Here is a 20,110-nt window from a genome sequence, read left to right on the forward strand (position 1 = left end):
CACAGTTAGAGAAATCAATCCAGGGTACCTTTGCTTAAAATCCAGGCCAATTACAGCCCCAGACTGAGACTTCCTTCTTACTGAGGCGAATCCAACTAGCCTCCCCAGAACTTCTGCCAGCCTCACTGGCCAGCCAGAAGCCACACAAGCAAGCCCGCAGACTTCTCAACTGCTCTACCAGCTCAGACCAACAACCCCCAACTTCAGGTGAGAGGCTCTTAAGCCTAGTTCACCACACACCATGGAGATTCTTCCAGATCACAAAGAGTCCAGCCCCAGACTCTGGTCAATATATACTTGGATCTTACCTGAACATCCGCGCAAAACAAGATCCTTAGATCTAATGTCTGAAAGTTTATTAATACCAAAGAAAAAACAGAGTTAGAAAAATTGTTAAAGCAATACTTTTCATGTACCAGTCATAATTACTGAAGCAGGCTAGCGATGTTATGTGCTGACTCTTGCAAGTATCTGAAAGCTCATTGCAGGTTACACAGAGTCAGTCATTGGACTATTGTAAATCCTGGCCTGCTGGGGTCCACATGCTGGGACATGGACCCTTGGAAACCACAAGACAAAAGATCCAAGATGGACACTGCTAAATCCACATCATCTCTCTGAGGGATGGACCTCATCTGGGGAGGACGAGGATGACACCTCTGCCCCTTCCATGCCCACCGGCTTCCAGTGCTGAGGGCAGCCTTGGGGAGCACAGGCTCCCGCCTCGCACCAGCATCGATCTCCGCACTTCATGATCCATTTCATGGTGTGCTCTGGCAGACGCATTGGGAGGGCTCTTGGTGCTTGACCGTTTTGGGGGACTGGTCCTGTTCATGCCTCTTCTTCTTGCGAAGCACCAGTGACTGGCTTCTGTGCTGCCTTGATGCACTAGTCGCCGACCTCTGGTCCCAATGCCAGGAGCTTTCTAATGGCACTGATGGTGCTGAAGTTCTCTGCACCGATGATGCAGCTCTCTGAGCTCCCACAGGGGAAATGTCCGGGCACAAGGCTGCTTCCATTAGTAGGACTTTTAAATGCTGCACTCTGTCCTTTAGGTTTGAAAGCCTTACAGATCGTGCAATGTTCACAAAGGTGTGCCTCGCCAAGGCAACTCAAACAAGTCTTGTGCGGATTAATCTTGAGCATTCACTTGCCACATTTTGAACAGGTTTTGAAACCTGGGGAGCCAGGCATGCCCTGGCACCGAAATGCCAAGAGGGGTTAAAGTGCTGCCTTGGCTCACTGTTACCTAATTAAAAACTATTTACAAGCAAAAAGTAACTATCTAAACTATTTACACTTATTGTTAACTAATTTACAAGTGATGGCTACCAACTAACTATGAAAGAAGAGAGAGGTCCAGCAACGGACAGCACGGGGAGAAGGAACTGAGCGGGGAGGGGGTTGGGTGGTACATATATAGGTCATCATATCAGCACCACTGCAGGGGGTGACGCACCAACCCTACGGCTACTAGCCAGGGCAAAAATCTTCCAACAACTGGACATGTGCCAGCACACACCCAACTTGGAATGCACATAAGCAATCACTCAAAGAATTCTCCTTCATAAAATGTACTAAAAATGAATGGAAAAATGTTAATTCATTTTTAAAAGAAATCCAAAATAAAAAATAACCATATAAATAACACTACTTTTGACAAATACAATCATTTAATTTAAGAATATACCTTTTCCTTTTAGTTTCCAACAACCCATGAATTGCGTTAAGGACCTGAGCAATTCTGGATAACTCTGCTAGTCAATTTACAATTACGACGTGCATAACTTCAGATGTGGCAAGGATTAGACAGAGCATCACAAGAGAATAGCATCATGCCCTGCTTATGCCCCAGGAGAAGGGAACTGGGCAGTATTTCTTTCTGTATGTCTCATTTCTCAATCCTATGGTAACTGTAATGGCAAAACTTGCTTTTGGAACAAATAAGTGACTGACTGAATCAACCTGAACATGTTGGACCCCAAGTGTGTGCCATTCTTACCTCGCAATTAAATAGAAGCATAACTTAAATGTGAACAAACTGACCAGAGCCTTTTGCTTTCCATGGTCTCATATACTTAACTCACTTCCCCTCCTAGATCCCTTCTAGATACCTTTGAACTTGCTCAGTGTTTCCGACAGCTCAGTTGTTCTCTGGGAGAAACCACTGACTTGTCCTTCCAGTTCAGGAGAAGTTTCCTCTGGCGGTTGGAACTTCCTCTTCTGACACCTGCACAGAAACAGCATCAGATGGTGATACTGCATTTGGTGACTCCATTCTTCAGTTTCTGCTAGTGAGTCACTGCCATGATGGGCTGGGAGTTAGAATTCCTCTGCTTCTCCCAGCCTGAGAGCAAGTGCAGCACAGCCCATGGCCACACAACATTTCCCTTGAAGGTTCCATTAATATTCCAGAAATATGGCCTGAAGAGGCCATCTCTGGGGACAAAAGGAGAATTGAGTCTCCATGCCCAATTCACTCCTTGGCCTCCAGGCTCTGAGGAACAGGAGGTTCCAAGTGAAGTGCCATAGAAATCTTCTCACTAGGAACTAGACTGAGACGCCATCTCCCTCTTCCCCAGCTCATTCCACACACTTCTCCAAACAGACCCCAAGTGGGACAGAATCATGAGCACTGCTGGCCTGTTTTGAATGGTACCCAGTGCTCAGCAGTGGCAGGCCCACAGTCCATCCACATAGTTCTGAGGCAGCCAGTCCCCGAGGCAGGTGACATCTCCAAGAAATACTTGAGGTCTGACTTTGCGACCGCAAGGAGAATTCCGGAGTCTCTGTGCAAGACTGAGACCCTCGGGCTGAAGATGATCAGGGGTGTTTGTAGGCTGGCAGTGACCTTTCCCTAAGATCTTACTGCGGAGCCCTGGGGAGACTTGGTGATATCATCTCCAAGCTCTTTCCCAGCACTGGGAAATGTGAGGGGGGGTGAAAGATCCAGGTACCTTCTCAAGGTGTTTCTTTGGTCCCACAGAGGAAAGAGAAGAGAAACTCAGACCCGTATGACACACACAGGGAATCCCAGGGAAGAGATTTTGCAAATAAGGGGAAGAGCGGCCCTGCCCAAGTCCCAGGGCCAGGGATTCCCTGAGCTAATGGGGCTTTACCATTTCTAATTTCTCTGTGGCCCTGTCTACACTTGGGCAAAATTTCGAAAGGGCCATGCTAATGGCCAAACTGGAGAATACTAATGAGGAGCTGAAATGAATACTCAGGGCCTCATTAATATTTTCCAATTTGGCCATTCGCATGGCCCTTTTGAAATTTTGCCCAAGCGTTGACGTAGCCTGCATGAGTAACTCAGCAAAGCACAAGAGTCACCCACATCTCAGCAATGTACACCCTTAGTCGCACCGAGACCTCTGACTGTTGGACCTGAGAGCTTTTCATTCAGCAGCATCCTGTCCCTAAGTGAGGAGCTGGGATGTGTCTCCCTCAGTCTCACCTGCAGACATTCACTCATTGGCTTCTCACACGTCCCCTCCATCTCACTGATCAGCTCACTGGGATGGAAAATCTGTGCAGAGAGTTTACTGACATTGCTCTGGATCCTCACAATCTCCTCGTCCAGCTTCTCCAGCTGGGCCAGCAGGAGTTGCTCCTGTTGCCCCAGGAACTGCCACAACTGCTGAAATTCAGCCTCAATTTTCTGCATCTCGGTTTGTGTTTCTGTATGCAAATAGGGACAGGGCTCGTCAGGGATGTGGATGGAGCCTGGGGCCCTTTCATGAACAGCTGAGTGTGCACGAGGGAGTACCTAAGATCTCTGACACAAGACTCTACCCCGTGGGCACCAAGCAGGGGATTCTCTCCCAGCTCTCTCTTTGGCCCCTGTTATCTCCTAAAGGGAGGTTTCCATTTCTGTCCTGGTCAGCGAATATTGTTCATGGGCTCTGGGAATTCAGAACCAGAACAGCAGGTGGCAGCACTCAGCACCACACTGTCAGAGATGCCAGGGGAGAACAAAGAAACAAATAAAAATGAGCAGACGTAGCAGACAGCACTCCATGGGGACATTCGTTCACTTGGAGAGAAGTCCTGGGTAGGCCAGCAGGGCTGGACATTAACTCCTCCCTTGCAATGGAAGCTCAGGACCCAAGAGTCCATGATCGTAGAGCAGCTCACTGTCCCACCTTCACCAAGGCCACATAGGAACCTTCCTCCACGCACACCTCCCACTGCCAGCCCCTGCCAGGTGCTAACAACAAACACCTACCAAATACTGACAGCTTTTCTCCTCTCCTCTCGCTTTCAGTCCCAGCAGTTTTTTGCATACTTGGCTCAATCTAATTCTTGACTCCCCCCCGCACCCTGCTTCTGCTCGTCTACTCCCTGATTTGCTCACCTTGATAATTTTTTTCTGATCTGTCAACCTCGATTTCTATTTTTGGTTCTCTGTGCCTGAAATATTGAGTCTGTTCTGGTATGGCTATGGTCTGACGAAGTGGGTCTGTTCCACGAAAGCTCACCTAATAAACTATTTTGTTAGTCTTTAAAGTGCTACTGGACTGCTTTTTTGTTTTGATAGTGTATAGACTAGCACGGCTTCATCTCTGCTACTAATAAATTATGAGTTTCTGATAGAAGTGCATTTTTTTTGGTAGCCCTCAAACCTATCAGCTTCTGTTTGGGCAGCCCTCAGTAGGCTTTGAGTTTTACATGCCTACTCTAAGCTGAGCCCTGGGGTGGCCACCCAGGAGAGATTCAGGTTTCAGCCAGCTGATTAGCTGAGCACCCAAAGACACCCACAGCTGGCAGCCTGTATTTCCACTGGTGGTGCACATCCACACATGCCTTGGTGCGCATAACAAAATGTATTCTGCCCATTGATGGAAGAATTAGAAGGAAGACAGATTAAGGCCCTGGAATGGGACAAGGCACAGTTGGCTTATAATAGGAAATTCTATGATATAAATCACAAGTGGCAATCAGAGTTCCCAATTTCCCCTTCTCCACCCCAAAGACAGCACTCCGTCATAAGTCTCCCCACAGCCTTAATGATTTAAACCTCACAGACTGTTAACCCCTTCTGCTATGTACCAAGTGCCCTCATGTCCCCAGTGGGGGCTGCCCTTCAGAAGGGTTTAGTATCTCACAGAAGAGTATCCCACATCAGGTCTCCTTAAAGACTTGATAGTTTGCCTCTGTTCTTACACTGAGAGATCATTTATTTCATTACAGCCTCCTGTGCCAGGAAGGCTTTATAGAGGTGAATGATGAGTGTGTCGGGACAGTTATCAGTGAAATTAGCCTGTGATTAAAATTAAATTTAAAACCCAATTCCCTACCTTGTACTCTTGGGCAGCCTCCTCTGTGGGCAGCACCATGCGAGCACAGAACTCTCAGCAGATCACACAGATGGAGGTCTGATCTTCTTCACAGAACAGTTTCAGAGACCCCTGGTGCTCCCCCTACACCCTGTCCCCTCCTGTTCCCTTTGGTGCAGGCAAACTCAGCTGCTTGACTAGTTCTGCAACACTGGCCAGCTGTCTGTCCAGCCAGAGGTGTGCTTGTGGCACAGTCTCTCTGCAAAGGGCAGGAAGCAGCTGGATTGGGTCCCTCCCAGCTCTGGCTGATGCAGGTTCAGCAGAAATTGTGCCCACGCTCCGTAATCACAAAGTCCCTAAAATACTCCAGACAGATGGGACACATAGCTTCTTCCTGGAGATTTTTCACAGGGCTTCCTGCAGCCATAGCTCCCCCAGACTGGAGAAAAGGGTAAGTTTCAATTTCCTCAGTTAAGGCTATGCCCCACCAGCAGCAAATACCAGGTGTTTCCCTTCCTGGAACTGTCTCAGCCTGTTGGCTGAATTGGAAAGCACCAGCTGGTGTCATTATAGCCCTGGAGGCTTTGGGGAAAAGCAGACCACACTCAGGCCCTGGGTCTGCAATCAGCCACTTATGCTGGAGTGTCAGGTCACCGAGGCTATACATGGACACCAGAATCCATCACTCCCAAAAAACTCCCAGAACTCTGCATGTCCATGTTGTGATATTTAGCCTTAGATAAAAATCATTGTGTTTAATATATAGTGGTTACAGACAAAATTAATATTTGAAGTATTTTATATTTATCTACTTAAATGCTCACAGTTGCAAAGTTTTTATCATTTTTAATGGTCAGTGTTGTGAGAAGATCTGGAAGGAGGAGCCAAAACAATATTTTGGTCAGACAATAATAATGGAATGACTTGCAGACACTGAGATTCAAAAAACTCTATACTTGGTAACCATTAAAACCAAAATTGTCAACAGCACACATGCAAACATAAGAATTCCACATCCTTAAATCAAATGCTCAAGTGGCCTTGTTCTTTCAGGGCCTATTTGTACCTTTCAGTTATTGCAAATGGAAAAACAAACAAACAAACAAACATAAAAACTATTTCTGGAGTGAAATAGAGGTTTACTGGAATCTACTGATTTAAACATCAAATACCTCCAGGTCTAATGATATGAAATTTGCAGGACTAACCTCTCTTTTGGAGATAACAGGGGACAATCAGTGTTTCAAAGGCCTGCTGCTGGTATACAGTAAGGCTACTCTGTGTCGGTGGCAAGGAGTCAGTGTCAAAAGTATCACCAACATAATGATTTGATGAGTAGCATAAACATAATAATGGCCACAGTGGGTCAGACCCATGGGCTGTGTAGTCCAGTGTCCTGTCTTCCAACAGTGACCAATGCCAGGTGCTTCAGAGGGAATGAACAACAATCATCAACATTTCTTGCCTCCCATTCCTGGCTCCAGGCAAACAGAAGCTAGGGAGACCACAGTGCAGGGTTTTGCACGGTGTTTGATGTCTTTGTTAAAGCACCAGCCCCTGGATGCATGTGATGAGGTGGACTTTTGGCTTACATTTGCTACACAAAGGAAACATCTGGTTCTCTTCAGTGCGGAGAAAAACTGAAAGGATGACCTGAGTGCAGCTAAAGGGCTCACAAGGCAGAAGGTCAATCAACAGACCAAGACGGGCATGAGTATTTTAATTTTATGTTACACAAAAGACAACCACATCATTTGGGTGCCCTGGCTTGTTATTTTCAGAAGGCTGAGGTTGGCAACACAATGCCACTGTGAATTCAGACCTCAAATCTCCAATGACTACCCCCAGAAAGGACCAAAACAATATGTCATCTATCTCAAACAGCACAGCTCACAGTGAAACAGACTACGGTGGGCGGTGAGGAAGTGGAGGGTGTGGGGATTTTATTTCCCAGGTTGGTTGCAGGTGTTCCCTAATGCTCTGTAGTTCTTCCCTGCAGTTTCCCTAAGTGTCACTGGGCCACACCAGCAGTAGTGGCAATGTGAGCAACCAGCGACACCTTTGGTCCCCAAGAAAGAGGACACAGGAAGGGGAAGGGGCTTGGCCAGATTAAATGGGAACTAGGAAGGGGAAGGGGCTTGGCCAGATTGAATGGGAACTGGGAATGGAAAGGCAGTCAGTCTGGGCTGTGCGAGAGACAAAGTGGGGGGGGGCAAGGCCCCAGCTCAGGGTCCCCCCAGGATGCCTTGTACTGATGGCTTTTGGATGCAGCCCAGTCTGTTCTATGCTATGTCCCTATCACCCCAAAACCTTCTGTCCCACCAGCTACTTGAGAGTCATATCCAACTGCAGATGAGGAGCAGGACCTGGGGACCCCAAATTCAGGGAAGGGACGACCCTCCCCCACAGACAGGCACCCCCAGCCCCCACCCTATCCCGAGCCACCCTCCCCTCTCCCACAGACAGGCACCCCCAGCCCCCACTCTATCCCGAGCCACCTTCCTCTCCCCCACAGACACGCACCCCCAGCCCCCACCCTATCCCGAGCCACCTTCCTCTCCCCCACAGACAGGCACCCCCAGCCCCCACTCTATCCCAAGCCACCTTCCTCTCCCCCACAGACACGCACCCCCAGCCCCCACCCTATCCCGAGCCACCTTCCTCTCCCCCACAGACAGGCACCCCAGCCCCCACCCTATCCCGAGCCACCCTCCCCTCTCCCACAGACAGGCACCCCCAGCCCCCACCCTATCCCGAGCCACCCTCCCCTCTCCCACAGACAGGCACCCCCAGCCCCCACCCTATCCCGAGCCACCCTCCCCTCCCCCACAGACAGGCACCCCCAGCCCCCACCCTATCCCGAGCCACCCTCCCCTCCCCCACAGACAGGCACCCCCAGCCCCCACCCTATCCCGAGCCACCCTCCCCTCCCCCACAGACAGGCACCCCCAGCCCCCACTCTATCCCGAGCCACCCTCCCCTCCCCCACAGACAGGCACCCCCAGCCCCCACCCTATCCCGAGCCACCCTCCCCCCCCCCACAGACAGGCACCCCACTCTAACCGCACACGCCCTCCCACTACCCCCGCCAGCCCCGCTCTGGCCCGACGCTCTCTCCCCGCACAGCCCGGGCTGTACCACGGCACAGGGCGGGGCCCCGGCGTACGCGGAGCGGCAGTTTACGGCCCCGAGGCGGAACGTTCCGGCAAGCGCGTGACGCTGCGGGGAAGCGGGGGGGGGGGGGGGGGCGCTGCGCGCGCCGGCAGCCACCGCCCCATCGAACCTGTTGGGCGTGTGCAGCCAACCAGCTCGTGCCGCTGGCACAAGCCCCGCCTCTCGGCTCGGCGCCCAGCCCCTCCCTCGCGAGCTCTGTCGACACATGGTCGGCTGCTGCGGCGCCCGGGGTCCGCCCAGGGCTGGTCCGTTCCGCCTCCGGGGAGGGATTCACGGGCTGCAGCTGCGGGGGCAACCACAGCAGGGCCCGACCCGCTGCGCCCAGGAGCCCTTGGGCGGGCAGCGCCCTCGCCTGGCCAGGGACCGGCAGCAGAGACCCACCGCCGGATCGATCTAGCCCCTCCCCCTGTCCTGCAGCAGCGGGCCGCTCGGCCAATCGCTATTCTAGTCATACTCCGCCTGCCCGTCGCTGCGATTGGCCCGTTGTACTGCGTGTCACCAACGGGAGCGCAGTCTGGCCGCACCTGGCGCAGCCGGGTGAGGGCGGAGCTCCGGCAGGCTCAGTGCGCATGCTCAGTGCTCGCGCCCGGCCGGAGCTGACTGTGAGGGGAAAGGGCTGCGGGGGCGGCTTGGGGAGGCCGCTGCTCGCCAGGCCCCGCCCCCATCTGACAGCCCCGCAGGCAGCGGGTGTGCGCGAGGGCGGGCTGAGCGCGGGGGGGCGGGGCCAGGACGGTGGCCGAGTGAGGCGGGGGGGTGGTGCCTGGGCGGACGGGAAGTGACGCAGCTGGCGGGGGTACTTCTGGCTTCGGCCCGGGGGGCGTCTCTGGGCTGGGCTCCAGGCCCGGGCGGGAGTTTCGGCCCCGGTCCCAGGTGAGGTGGCTGCAGGCTGGGCTACGGGCTACGGGCTGCGGGCTGCGGGCGGGGGAGCGCAGGCCCCGGCCCCGGCCCCGGCCCCGGGACCGGGACCGGACGGCTCCAGCTCCGCCCAGGTGCGGTGGTTCCAGAACTGTTCCTGGTCGCGCAGGTTCTGCCTGTGGCCCCGGGGGCTGCTTCTAGCGTTGGCTCTGGGCCGTGCGGCTCCATGTGTCGCCCTGAGTGCCCGGGCTCGATCTCTGGCCCCGGGCTCGGCAGCTTTAGCTCCATGCGCGGGGGCTTTGCGTTTGGCCCCAGATCAGCCAGCACCATCTTTACCGCCAGATGGGCAGTTCGCCTGTGTCCCTCTGTCCTGGGCAGAATGGCTGTGGTCTTAGCCCCAGACGCGGCAGCTCTGGCTTTGCCCTTGGGCTTGAGGGCCCTGGTAGCTTTATCTTTGGCCCCAGGTGTGGCAGTTGCTGCTTTAGTCCTGGGTGAGGCGTCTCTGGTTTTTGGCCCTGGGTGAGTTGATTCTGGCTGTAGCGCCTGGTGAGTATCTTTTAAGTTGTGTTAGTTCTGGGCACTGGGATGCTGGATTTGGCCTCAGACAGCAGAGGGATGGGTGTGATCCCGACTTTGTCCCCAGTCTGCTTAGCTGTGAATTTGGCCCCGCCAGGCAGGCCGTGGCATTGACACTGGGTGTGGTGGCTCCTGCTTTGACCCTAGGTGCAGAGGCTCCAGCTTTTGCCCTGAGATTGGTGGCTCTGGCTGTGGCCTAATGTGTTGAAGTTTCAGCTTTAGCCTTGGAGACAGAGGCTTCAGCTTTGGTGCTGGGCATTGTGGCTCCATCTCTGTGGCCAGGAGCGCAAAGGAGCACTGGCTTTGGCCTATGACACAGCAGCTCCAGCCTTGGCTCTGAGCATGGTATGTCCGAGTTTATGCCCGAGAGCATCACCTCCTGCCTTGACCCAGGCTGAGGCAACCTTTTTTTTTTTGACCTCAGGTTCAGAACTTCTGGCTTTGTGCCTGGGTTCAGTGACTCTGGCTTTGTCCTCAGGAGTGGAGGCTCTGGCTCCATCAGGGAGCTTCTAGCTTGAGCTCCATGTAGGAATGATCTGGCTGTGGGCCTGGATGTAAGCAGCTCTGGCTGTGGCTTCAGCTGTGGGTACCTGTGTTTGTGCAGCGGCTCTGGCTTTAGCCCTGGGTTGGAGGCTTCATGTGGATAAGTGTAAGTTTAATGCACAGTAGGGAGAAAATAACCCCAACTATACTTACAATATGATGGGGGCTAATTTAGCTATAACTAATCATGGGAGAGGTCTTGAACTTATCATGGATAGTTCCTTGGAAACATCCATGTGCTGTGCAGAAGCTGTCAAAAAGGTAAATAGGATGTTAGGTATTATTAATAGAGGAATAGAAAATAGACAAAGAGTATCTTACTGCCCCTATGTAAATGTATGGTGTGCCCAAATCTTGAATACTGTGTACAGATGTCTCCTCACCTAAAGAAATATCCTGGCTCTGGAAAAGGTTCAGAAAAGGGCAACTTAAATGACTAGGGGTTTGGAACAGGTCCCATATGAGGAGAGGCTAAAAAGATTGGGACTCTTCAGTTTAGAAAAGAGGAGGCTGAGGGGGGATGTGATAGAGGTGTATAAAATTATGACAGGTGAGGAGAGGGTGAGTAAGGAGAAGTTATTTACTTGTGCCCAGAATACAAGCACTAGAGGACACCAAATGAAATTAACAGGTAGCAGGTTTAAAACCTAATAAAAGTTCTTCACTCAGCACATAGTTAACCTGTGGAACTCTCTGCCAGAGGAGACTGTGAAGGCTAGGACTATAACATAATTTAAGAGAGAGCTAGGTAAATTCATGCAGGTTAGGTCCATAAAAGGCTGTTAGCCAAGGGTAGAAAGGTGTCCCTGGCCTCTGATTGTCAGAGGCTGGAGATGGATGGCAGGAGACAAACTGCTTGATCATTGTCTTCGGTCCACCCCCTCTGGGGCACCTGACATTGGCCACTGTTGGCAGACAGGCTACTGGGCCGGATGAGCTTTTGATCTGACCCAGTATGGCTGTTTATATGTTCTGGCTTTGGCCCTGTCAGCAGAGTCTTTGTAGAATCACCATAGAATACTAGGACTGGAAGGGCTCCAGTTTCAGTGACTGTGGCTTTGGCCCCAATAAGGGCCCCTCTCTTTGGTTGTGGTGGGTTAGCTCCATCCTTGGCCTGGTGGTGCTGGTTTTGGTCCTGGGTGCAGCAGTTGTAGCTTTGGCCCCAGGCTCAGTGGCTCTGGCTTTGGCCCTGGGTGCCTTGGCTGTATCTTTGTCCCTAGCCAACAAAGTTCTGGTTTTGACCCCAGGCGGGTGCTTCTGGCTTCGGCTATGGGCAGGGCACTTCTGGCCTTGGCTCTGAGCATGGCAACTCTGGCTTTGGTCCCAGGTGTGTTGACACAGGGTTCTGCCTGCCCTGTGTGGGGACGTTCTGGCTATAGCCCCACATGATTCAGCTTTGGCTGTTGCAGATCAGAGTTTGGCCCTGGGCGCAGTGACTCTGGCCTTGTGTCTCCAGCTTTATAATCATGTCCACAGCTGTGCTTCTGTTCCCAGACACTCTGGGTGTCTACCAGACGGGGAGGTTCCTGCTGTGACCTTTGGCAGGCAGCTCCGGCTGTTGCCCAGTCCAGATGGTTCTGTCTTTGCTCCTGAGTGTGAAGGCTTCAGCTTTGGCCTCGAGTGGTGTTTCGGGCTTTGGCCCTGAGTGTGTCACTTCTGGCTTCAGCCCTAGGTACAATGGCTCTTCCTTTGGCCACAGGTGGGGCAGCTCCAGCTGTGCCCCAAGAAGTGCAGCCCTGGCAGTTGCCCTGGACCGGGGCTCTGGCTTTGGCCCTGACCCAGCGGTTCCAGCTTTGGCCCTAGTTGTGGCGGCTCCAGTTTGATGAGGGCATGGTGCTTCTGGCTTCGCCTTGAGCAGGGCAGCCACAATCTTGGCCTTGGGTGCATTGGCTCTGGGTTTGGCACAAGTCACCAAGGCTGCAGCTTTGGCCCCAGGCAGGACACTGCTCTCTTTGGCCCTGGGTGCCTGGGTGTGGGCAGCTCTTGCTTTGACCTCAGGCAGGCAGCCCAGGCTGTTGCCCAGGGTGGGGGTGACTCCTGCTTTGGCTCCAGGAGCAGCAGATGCATCTTTGCCCTCGGGCAGGTGACTCCAGCTTTGGCCTCCATCAAGGAGTTCTGGCTGTAGCCCCTTGTGGGGCAGCTCTGATTTTGGCCCTTGGCCTTAGAGAATAAATTTGAGAACCAGCCAGGGCCCTGTGCTTCACAGGCATGGTGGGGGCAAGGAGGGGCTGGGGCTGGTGCTGGCAGCAGGGGGCAGGGCCCTGCCTTTCTTTCTTGGTTTGCCTGCAGCCCTATCCCTGTAGTTCCTCTTGCAGTGCCCATAGGAGAGAGACTATCTCTCCAGCTGCACCAGTGGAGTTGAAGCAACACAACTGTCTCCTGTGCACAAGTCCCTGCGCACCCCACTCCTGCGCTGGTAGACTGAGGTGAAACCAAAGCACCAGGCTGGTGGGGAAGGGACAGAGTTTGCCTCCCCTCAGAGCAAAGGAGACACTGATACTTGGCCCAAGGGCACCACTGAGCTGGGCCCACAATGCCAATTCCAGCTACACAGCTTTGCACTCCATGAAGGTGAGTGACTGTCAGTGCAGAGGGGCCGTGGGGTGGCTGGTCCCTGAAGGGGAGTCTTGGTCCAGACTGCCTGTGAGATTTCATGGAACAGCCAAGAGCCCATGTAAGGCAGTTGTTTGCCAAGCCCCTGGCCCTGCTCAAAGGCTGTCAGGGCTCAGATGCCAGTAGGAGCCCTTGGGGATAGGAGCTCTGCAGCTGCGGAAGGAGCACCTGAGTCCGAGGCACTCGGGTGAGCCTAAGCTCCTGCTCAGCCGATCAGTGCTGAGCCTCTGAGAGGCAGGAAGCTGTGAGTTCCCCCAGATGACCCAGGAATGGCTCTGGTCACAGTGAGGGTCCTACTCTCTGTGTGAGGCATCCTGCCAGGAGAGCTGGAGCAGCCCCCTCCCCACCAGTGAAGAGAGTAAAGCAGGGAAAAGGGAAACGGAAATTGAGAAACTCTTACGTCCACAGTGACCTAGGGCTTTAAGGGGAAGTTTCTCCCACTTCGACCCAGTGTTTCCATGTCAAAGTGGCCAGAACCAGGTGGCTCAGGCTGCGGGTACCAAGCTTCTCGTTTGGCTTCTCCCTTCTCCATGGGAATATTAGTCATGGGACAGGAGACACCTCTACAGCTGGTCTGCTCATGTGTACATTCCTCACCCTGAATTCTCTCCAGCCTCCAGGGCAGAGCTGAGGAAGGAGAGACTCCCTTTGGCAGTGCCTGGAGGTCTCTGAGATGGCCCCTGCCCTGCAGCCTGTACCACCTGGCTGTTGTCATGGATGCTGTGTGAGGTCACCGCCTCCCCATCTCCTTTAACCAATCAGGAGAGCTGCTGCAAAAGGCCCTTGTGACGTCACTGCGACACCCACTCTGCCATGCTGAGTACATGTCATGCCCTTGGCAGCTCCTTTGCATGGCTGGCTGAGCTGCTCCCCCTGTATCACCCCCATTCACTCAGTTCTGGGCTCAAGCTGGCTGCACATGGGAACACCAGGGGCTGCTCAGAGCCACGTGCAGTTTGCAGAGATGTGTAGTTTTTGAGGCCAGAAGAGGTGCTTATATCTAATCTGCTCTCCCTGCAGATCACAGGCCTCCTGTCTGGTGCCTTAGGGAGTTTTGAACCAAAGCAGATTCCAGAAAAGCAGCTGGCCTGCCCTGGAAGACAGCAAGGGATGGAGAAAGCACCATGTCCTTTGGCAGTTTAGAGGGAATTGGTGTTGTGAGGGAAAGGAAATTGTCCCTGTAATATTGGAAGTTTTCTGGGCACCGCTGAGAGGGCCCACTCAAGGCAGATGGCTTAAAGACAGGGCTTCTTACAGCCTAAGGCTGGGGGTCCTCCGCTATAAGGCACCAAACCGGTCACATGGAGCACTTCTGTAGCCACACTGGTGAGACTGAAGTCTTGCAAGCAGTTTCCTTGCACACTCCAGCTACCCTTGTGCCACCGCCTGTATCCCTCCTCACACAGCTGGGACACTATGAAAACCAATCACACCAAAACCAGACAGGTTCTTCCAATCCCAAAGAACCAGCCACACTCCCAGTTCAGTGCTCTGAAAAGCAGGTGCCGAGCCTGAGCTGCTGGTGCAGGAGGATGGTGCTTGGGGTGGCCTGGCAGCTGCATATGAATGGTGGCTGTCACAAAATGGGCGCTGCTGCACAGTAAACAGGCTGGCAGCAGGTCCCAGGTAAGAGCTCAGAGAATGATTAATATCCACAGCAAAAATGACTTGGTTGTGTGTAACTTTGGTAACAGTTTAAAAACTACAGTCCAACTGAATCATTAACACTTAGAACGCAAATCAAAAGTAACGTACAGTCAAACATATTTTGGAGCATAAGTCTTGGTGGGCAAAAACCTGCTTTGTCAGATACATGCGTGTCTTGCCCATGAAAGCTTATGCTCCAAAATAGTTAGGCTATAAGGTGCCATAGGACTTCCTGTTTTTGAAGATACAGACTTACATGGATACCTCTCTGATACAAAAGTAACATGTAGCTCACATGGTTAATGGCCTTATTTTTATCCCAGTTTAACAGCCTAATTCTTAACCCAATTAAGTACAGTCGTAGAACCCGTACCCACACACTCCCAGAAGTTCACACACCCTCTGGGGCTGGCCAGACCCCAGGTAATGTTGGTTGAGACCAGAGTCTTATGTGCATGGCACCCCATTATGTGTGTTTTCAACAGCCAGAGGCTGTGGGAAATACTCCGTGCTGGCTGTTTCCCTCCATCCCACAGCTCAGCGTTGTTACTGCAGCACTGTCTGTCACTGCTGCTACTTCATAAACTTTCGGGGGGTTTTCCCCTCTACGGAAGTTTATTCTTTGGGACCATGTGATGCCAAGGCTGACAGACTTCCTGTGTCAGTGTCAAAACTCCTTCAGTTTCCATTCATCCTCCAGTGAGCATTTCCTTTGTCAGTGGTGGTTGTGGCTCTCTGCCCAGCAGCCTAGTGCTCTGTCACTGCTTGGGTAGGTTTTGGTTCCCAAACACTCACTGCAAACCAAATATTTAATGTGAGAACAGACATTTTTGGGGAAAAAAAAACATTGACTGAAAACGTACTGTTCTCTATTGGTAAGGAATTCCCCATCCTGCAAACGCTAAAGTACAAATTGGTCTCCTCCATCACTCTTATTTCCTGTATATCTAAATGTTTGTATTTCTCACCATGTGATTATACTTCTAATTGTACATTTCACTGTCATAGCTGTCTATGCACACTACGCCTGTTGTGATACATTTCAGTGATGTTCTTCACCCAGACAATCTGAACTACCCTTTTGTGACTGGGTTGTATATGGAGCATAGTGCCAGCCTTGCCAGTGATTCAATAGGGCAATAGCTAATGCTTGTTCATTAGTCCCTGGTGAAACTGACACTTCCTTAGCACTGAGGATACAGACTCTAATGCTGACTCGGATGCAAAGTTAAACATTGTGATAAACTGTGCTACTGATCATGAAGCTAAACATGGCTGCCTGGCCGTCATGGGTATTTGTCTGAACATCTGCGACCTCCTGTGAAAGGAATTAACATAGACTTTATGAATCCTCATTTTTCTCCCTTCTGCTTCCTTATCAGAGGCTTGTCTACATGGGTGTGACACTAACAATGTGATGTTAAAACACAAGTTACAGGGCCTTAAGTCTCAGTTTTCAATATTCTGTCAGTTCAGGTTAAATACCATGTTGGTTTAAAACAATCGATGCCCTGAAGGGCTGAGAGCTGACTAGCTTCCATTGTCTGTCTGTTCATGGACAGGAACTGCTACATGTCCAAGGGCTTTTCAGTCTATGGGCCTAGGACTGTGACAAAAAATAAATGGAAGAGGATGGAGGGCTTTATCTACAGGAGCCTAAATTTAGACACCTGCATCCCTACTTGTGCATTGTTTGTCCAACTCAGTGGACTCTCAAAACTGACCCGTTTTTACAGGCTCAGTCATGTTGAAACTAAAGCTGTGTATTGAGAGAAATTAATATGGATTTGGGATCTGATGTGTGTGGTGTTTATGTAACAGCCTGACTCAAGCATTTACCCAAATATCAGTGTTCTGCATATCTGTCAACAGGGCAAGAGTCTGGGGAGATCAGGGGGTGTGGAAAGGATTAAAGCCCCTTCTGAAATGTCTCCAATTGCCCTTCTCTCCTGACAGGTGCAGAACATCCCTGTCTTGCTCCAGATTGGTCCTTGCCCTGAAGAGACAGAGAGAGGATATGGCTGTGGTGGAGCCAGTGACCTTCGAGGAGGTGGCTGTGTATTTCTCTGAGGAGGAATGGGCTCTGCTAGACCCAGGTCAGAGAGCCCTCTACAGGGATGTGATGCAGGAGAATTATCAGACCGTGCGCTGGCTGGGTGAGGATTTCTGTCCCTTGTCATGTCAGAGGCTGTGTGGGCTCTGTAGCCGCTGGGTTGGCTTTGGTTCAGGGTTCCTGGTTGCCCTAGCGTCGGAGCCAATAACCATTGGCTCCGTGTGAGAGACTGTCCCCTCTACAACCCCTCCGAGGGGAAGCAGGTTCAGGAACATGATGGTGCTGCTTTTTCCCACAACCCTGGTCTACCGTGTGCTTCCCCACTATCTTGGCCATGTTCCGCCTTGACTGGAGGTCTGAGTGGAGGCGCACAGGCAGGAATGGCAGGTACCAGAGATCTGAGCCTGGGTCTGGCTCCCAGGAGTGCCTGCAGGGTACCCCAGGTGGCAGTGTGTCAAACCCCTGGAAGGAGGGTGCAGTTCGGGAGTCCTTTCCTAGTGGTGGCTGATCTGTGACGTGCTGGTTCCTGCTGGTGAGAGGGGCTGGGCTCTGGGGCTGCGGGAGGGTTGGTGAGTGTTGTGTAGGGGAGAGGTCTGTAGTAGATAAATGCTAACAGAGTTGTTCTGTCGTTTCTGGCCCTGCAGTTGGTCTCGGGAGTCTTGTGTTCAATTCTCTGTTCTGAAACGGACTTCTTGTGTGACCTTGTCCCTGAGCCTGTGCCCTATGCCCAATCACAGGTTGGCTCATCGGGCAGTTTGGCCTACTGGTTAGGTGGCAGGAGTTTTGAGCAGGTGCAAGTGCAGGGGTATGTAGAGGTGCTTTGGTTGAAGGGTGGTGGTACGGTTCCCCCCATGGCCTCACCCTCCTGCCAGCCTATCACAGTGAGGGCAGCCATCGCACAATGATAAAAGTCCACCTTCGTGGGCCCAGTATCGGCTCCTAGACATGGACAAGTTTAAATGTGGCCTCTCCTTGTGGCCTGGGGGAGCAGCAAGGAGCCTAGTACAGCCTTGGCAACCCTCACCAGGTCTTTCTGAAGGGCCAAGGAGAACAAAGCCATCACCCCACTGTTGATGCCATGCAATAATTAAAATACACCCGGTTCTTCTTTGACCAGCAGCTGAAGCCAGCTGTAATGTGTGTCCTTCAGGACAAATCACAACATCGCACCCTGCCGGGAGGTAGGGGAGAGTCTGACCCCTACAGAGACTTCCCCCTACACCCATGGGTGTTTAGTTAGGCATAGATGCTATCCTCAGTGGGGCAGGGTGAAGATCCCCACAGACATGGGTCCCTTGCAGCAGCAGCACCACACAGCAACCCCTGCTCCACCCACCCAAGTGTTATGGGAGGTCTAGGCCCACAGGGGCTGCTCTTTTGCCCTTCCCTAACAAGGCCCTCTCCAAGCAGAGGACAAGATGGAAATGCCCCCTCAGCTTGAGAGCAAGCTGCCCCTACTCCTGGTGCCCCACGTGGGCTCCGGGAACTGGCCATTTCTCCCATGCGAAAGAGGGACCCAAGAAGTCCACAGACTGATGTAGCAAACTCCTGCTCTTTTAAACCTCTGAGAGTCCCACTTTGATTTTCAGGGTGGGACAACTTCTTCCCCCGCTTCCACATCAACCTCCATGGCGCCCCAGGGCACCACCTCCTGCACCACGTTGTCCGTGTGTCTTGATGCAGGAGGAAGGAGTCCCATAGAATCCTACGGCTGGAAGGGGCCTCAGGAGGTTATCGTCCAGTTCCTTGCTTTAAGCAGCATCAACCACAGCTAAGTCATCCCAGCCAGGGCCTTGTCAAGCCAGGACTTAAAAACCTCCACGAATGGAGAATCTACCACCTCTCTAGGCAACACATTCCAGTGCTTCACCACCCTCCTGGGGAAGTAGTAGTTTTTCCTAATGTCCAACCTACAACTCTCCCTCTTCAGCTTCAGACCATTGTTCCTTGTTCTGCCATCTGACACCCCCGAGAACAGTTTTTCACCATCTTCTTTAGAGCTCCCCTTCAGGAAGTTGAAGGCTGCTATTAAATCACCTCTGTCTTCTCGTCTGTAAGCTAAACAAGCCCAAATTCCTCGGCCTCTCCTCATAGGTTATGTGCTTCAACCCCTTAATCATTTTTATTATCCTCTGCTGAACCTGCTCCAGCACATCCACATCCTTTTTTATACCAGGGCTGCAAGGCAAAACTGGATGCAATATTCCAGATGTGGCCTCACCAGTGCCAAATAGAGGGGAGCAACCACTTTTCTAGATCTGCTCACAGTGTTCCTCCTTATGCACCCTAATGTGCCATTAGCCTTCTTGGCTGCAAGGGCACACTGTTTGTTTACTCATCTCTAGCCTTTCATCCCCCATAATTCGTAGGTCCCTTTCCACTGTACTGCTGCTTAGCCAGTTGGTCCCCCTGCATAATGATGCTTGGGATTCTTCCATTCCAGGTGCAGGACACTAAGTTTCTCCTTTTTGAACTGCATCAGTGTGTGGTCTTTTTTTTTTTTTTTGGGCTTAATCCCCCATTTATCCAGGTCACTCTGGAGCTATCTCTCTCCTCCAATGTATCTACCTCTCCCCCTAGCTTACTGTCATCTGCAAACTTGCTGAGGGTGCAATCCAGTCCCTCCTCCAGGTCATTTAATAAAGAGGTTGAACAGCACCAGCCCCAGAACTGAGCCATGCAGCACTCCACTTGAAGCTGAAAGCCATCCACACATTGAGCCACTGACCACTACCCTTTGGCCCCAACCATTAAGCTACCTTTCTGTCCATTTTATAGTCCATGGATCCAATCCATACTTCCTTAACTTACGGGCAAGAATGTTGTGGGACACTATCAAAAGCTTTGCTAAAGTCAAGGTATATCACATCCACTGACTTCCCCTTGTCCACAGAGCCTGTTGCCTCATCAGAGAAGCTAATAAGATTGGTCAGGCAGGACTGGCCCTTGGTGAATCCTGTTGGCTACTCTTGATCACTTCCCCTTTCCCAGTGGTCCAGAAAGGATCCCTTGAGGAGCCTCTCCATTATTTTTTTTTCAGGGATTGAGGTAAGGCTGGCCAGTCTATAGTTCCATAGATCGTCCTTCTTTCGTTTTTTGAAGATGGACACTACTTCTCTTCTTCCAGTCATCTGGGATCTCTCCTGATCTTCAAGAGTCTTCAAAGATAATGGCCAAAGGCTCAGCAATGATGTCTGCCAATTCCCTCAGTGCGCTTGGGTGCATTAAATCCAGACCCATGGATTTGTGTGCACATCTAGTTTTTCTGGATAGCTCGTAACTCATTCCTTCCCCACTGATGGCTGTCCTCCACCTTCCCTTCCCATACTGCCTTCCCTCCAGAGGGAAGGTGGAGTCTGGGCCCATGTGG

General features: G+C 52.0%; 1 protein-coding gene across 1 annotated transcript in view; it reads left to right on the top strand.

Moving 5' to 3' along the window:
* Positions 1-9,263: 9,263 nt before the first annotated feature.
* Positions 9,264-20,110, top strand: part of LOC142023939 (uncharacterized) — a 35,134-nt gene continuing 24,287 nt past the window's right edge. Inside the window, exons 1-2 of the mRNA XM_075015419.1 lie at positions 9,264-9,323; positions 16,644-16,843. Coding sequence (XP_074871520.1) covers positions 16,705-16,843 — 139 coding nt within the window. The 5' untranslated portion in view covers positions 9,264-9,323; positions 16,644-16,704. The remainder of the gene's footprint in view (positions 9,324-16,643; positions 16,844-20,110) is intronic.

This window comes from Carettochelys insculpta, chromosome 21, assembly GCF_033958435.1.
Source record: "Carettochelys insculpta isolate YL-2023 chromosome 21, ASM3395843v1, whole genome shotgun sequence".
Classification (NCBI taxonomy): domain Eukaryota; kingdom Metazoa; phylum Chordata; order Testudines; family Carettochelyidae; genus Carettochelys; species Carettochelys insculpta.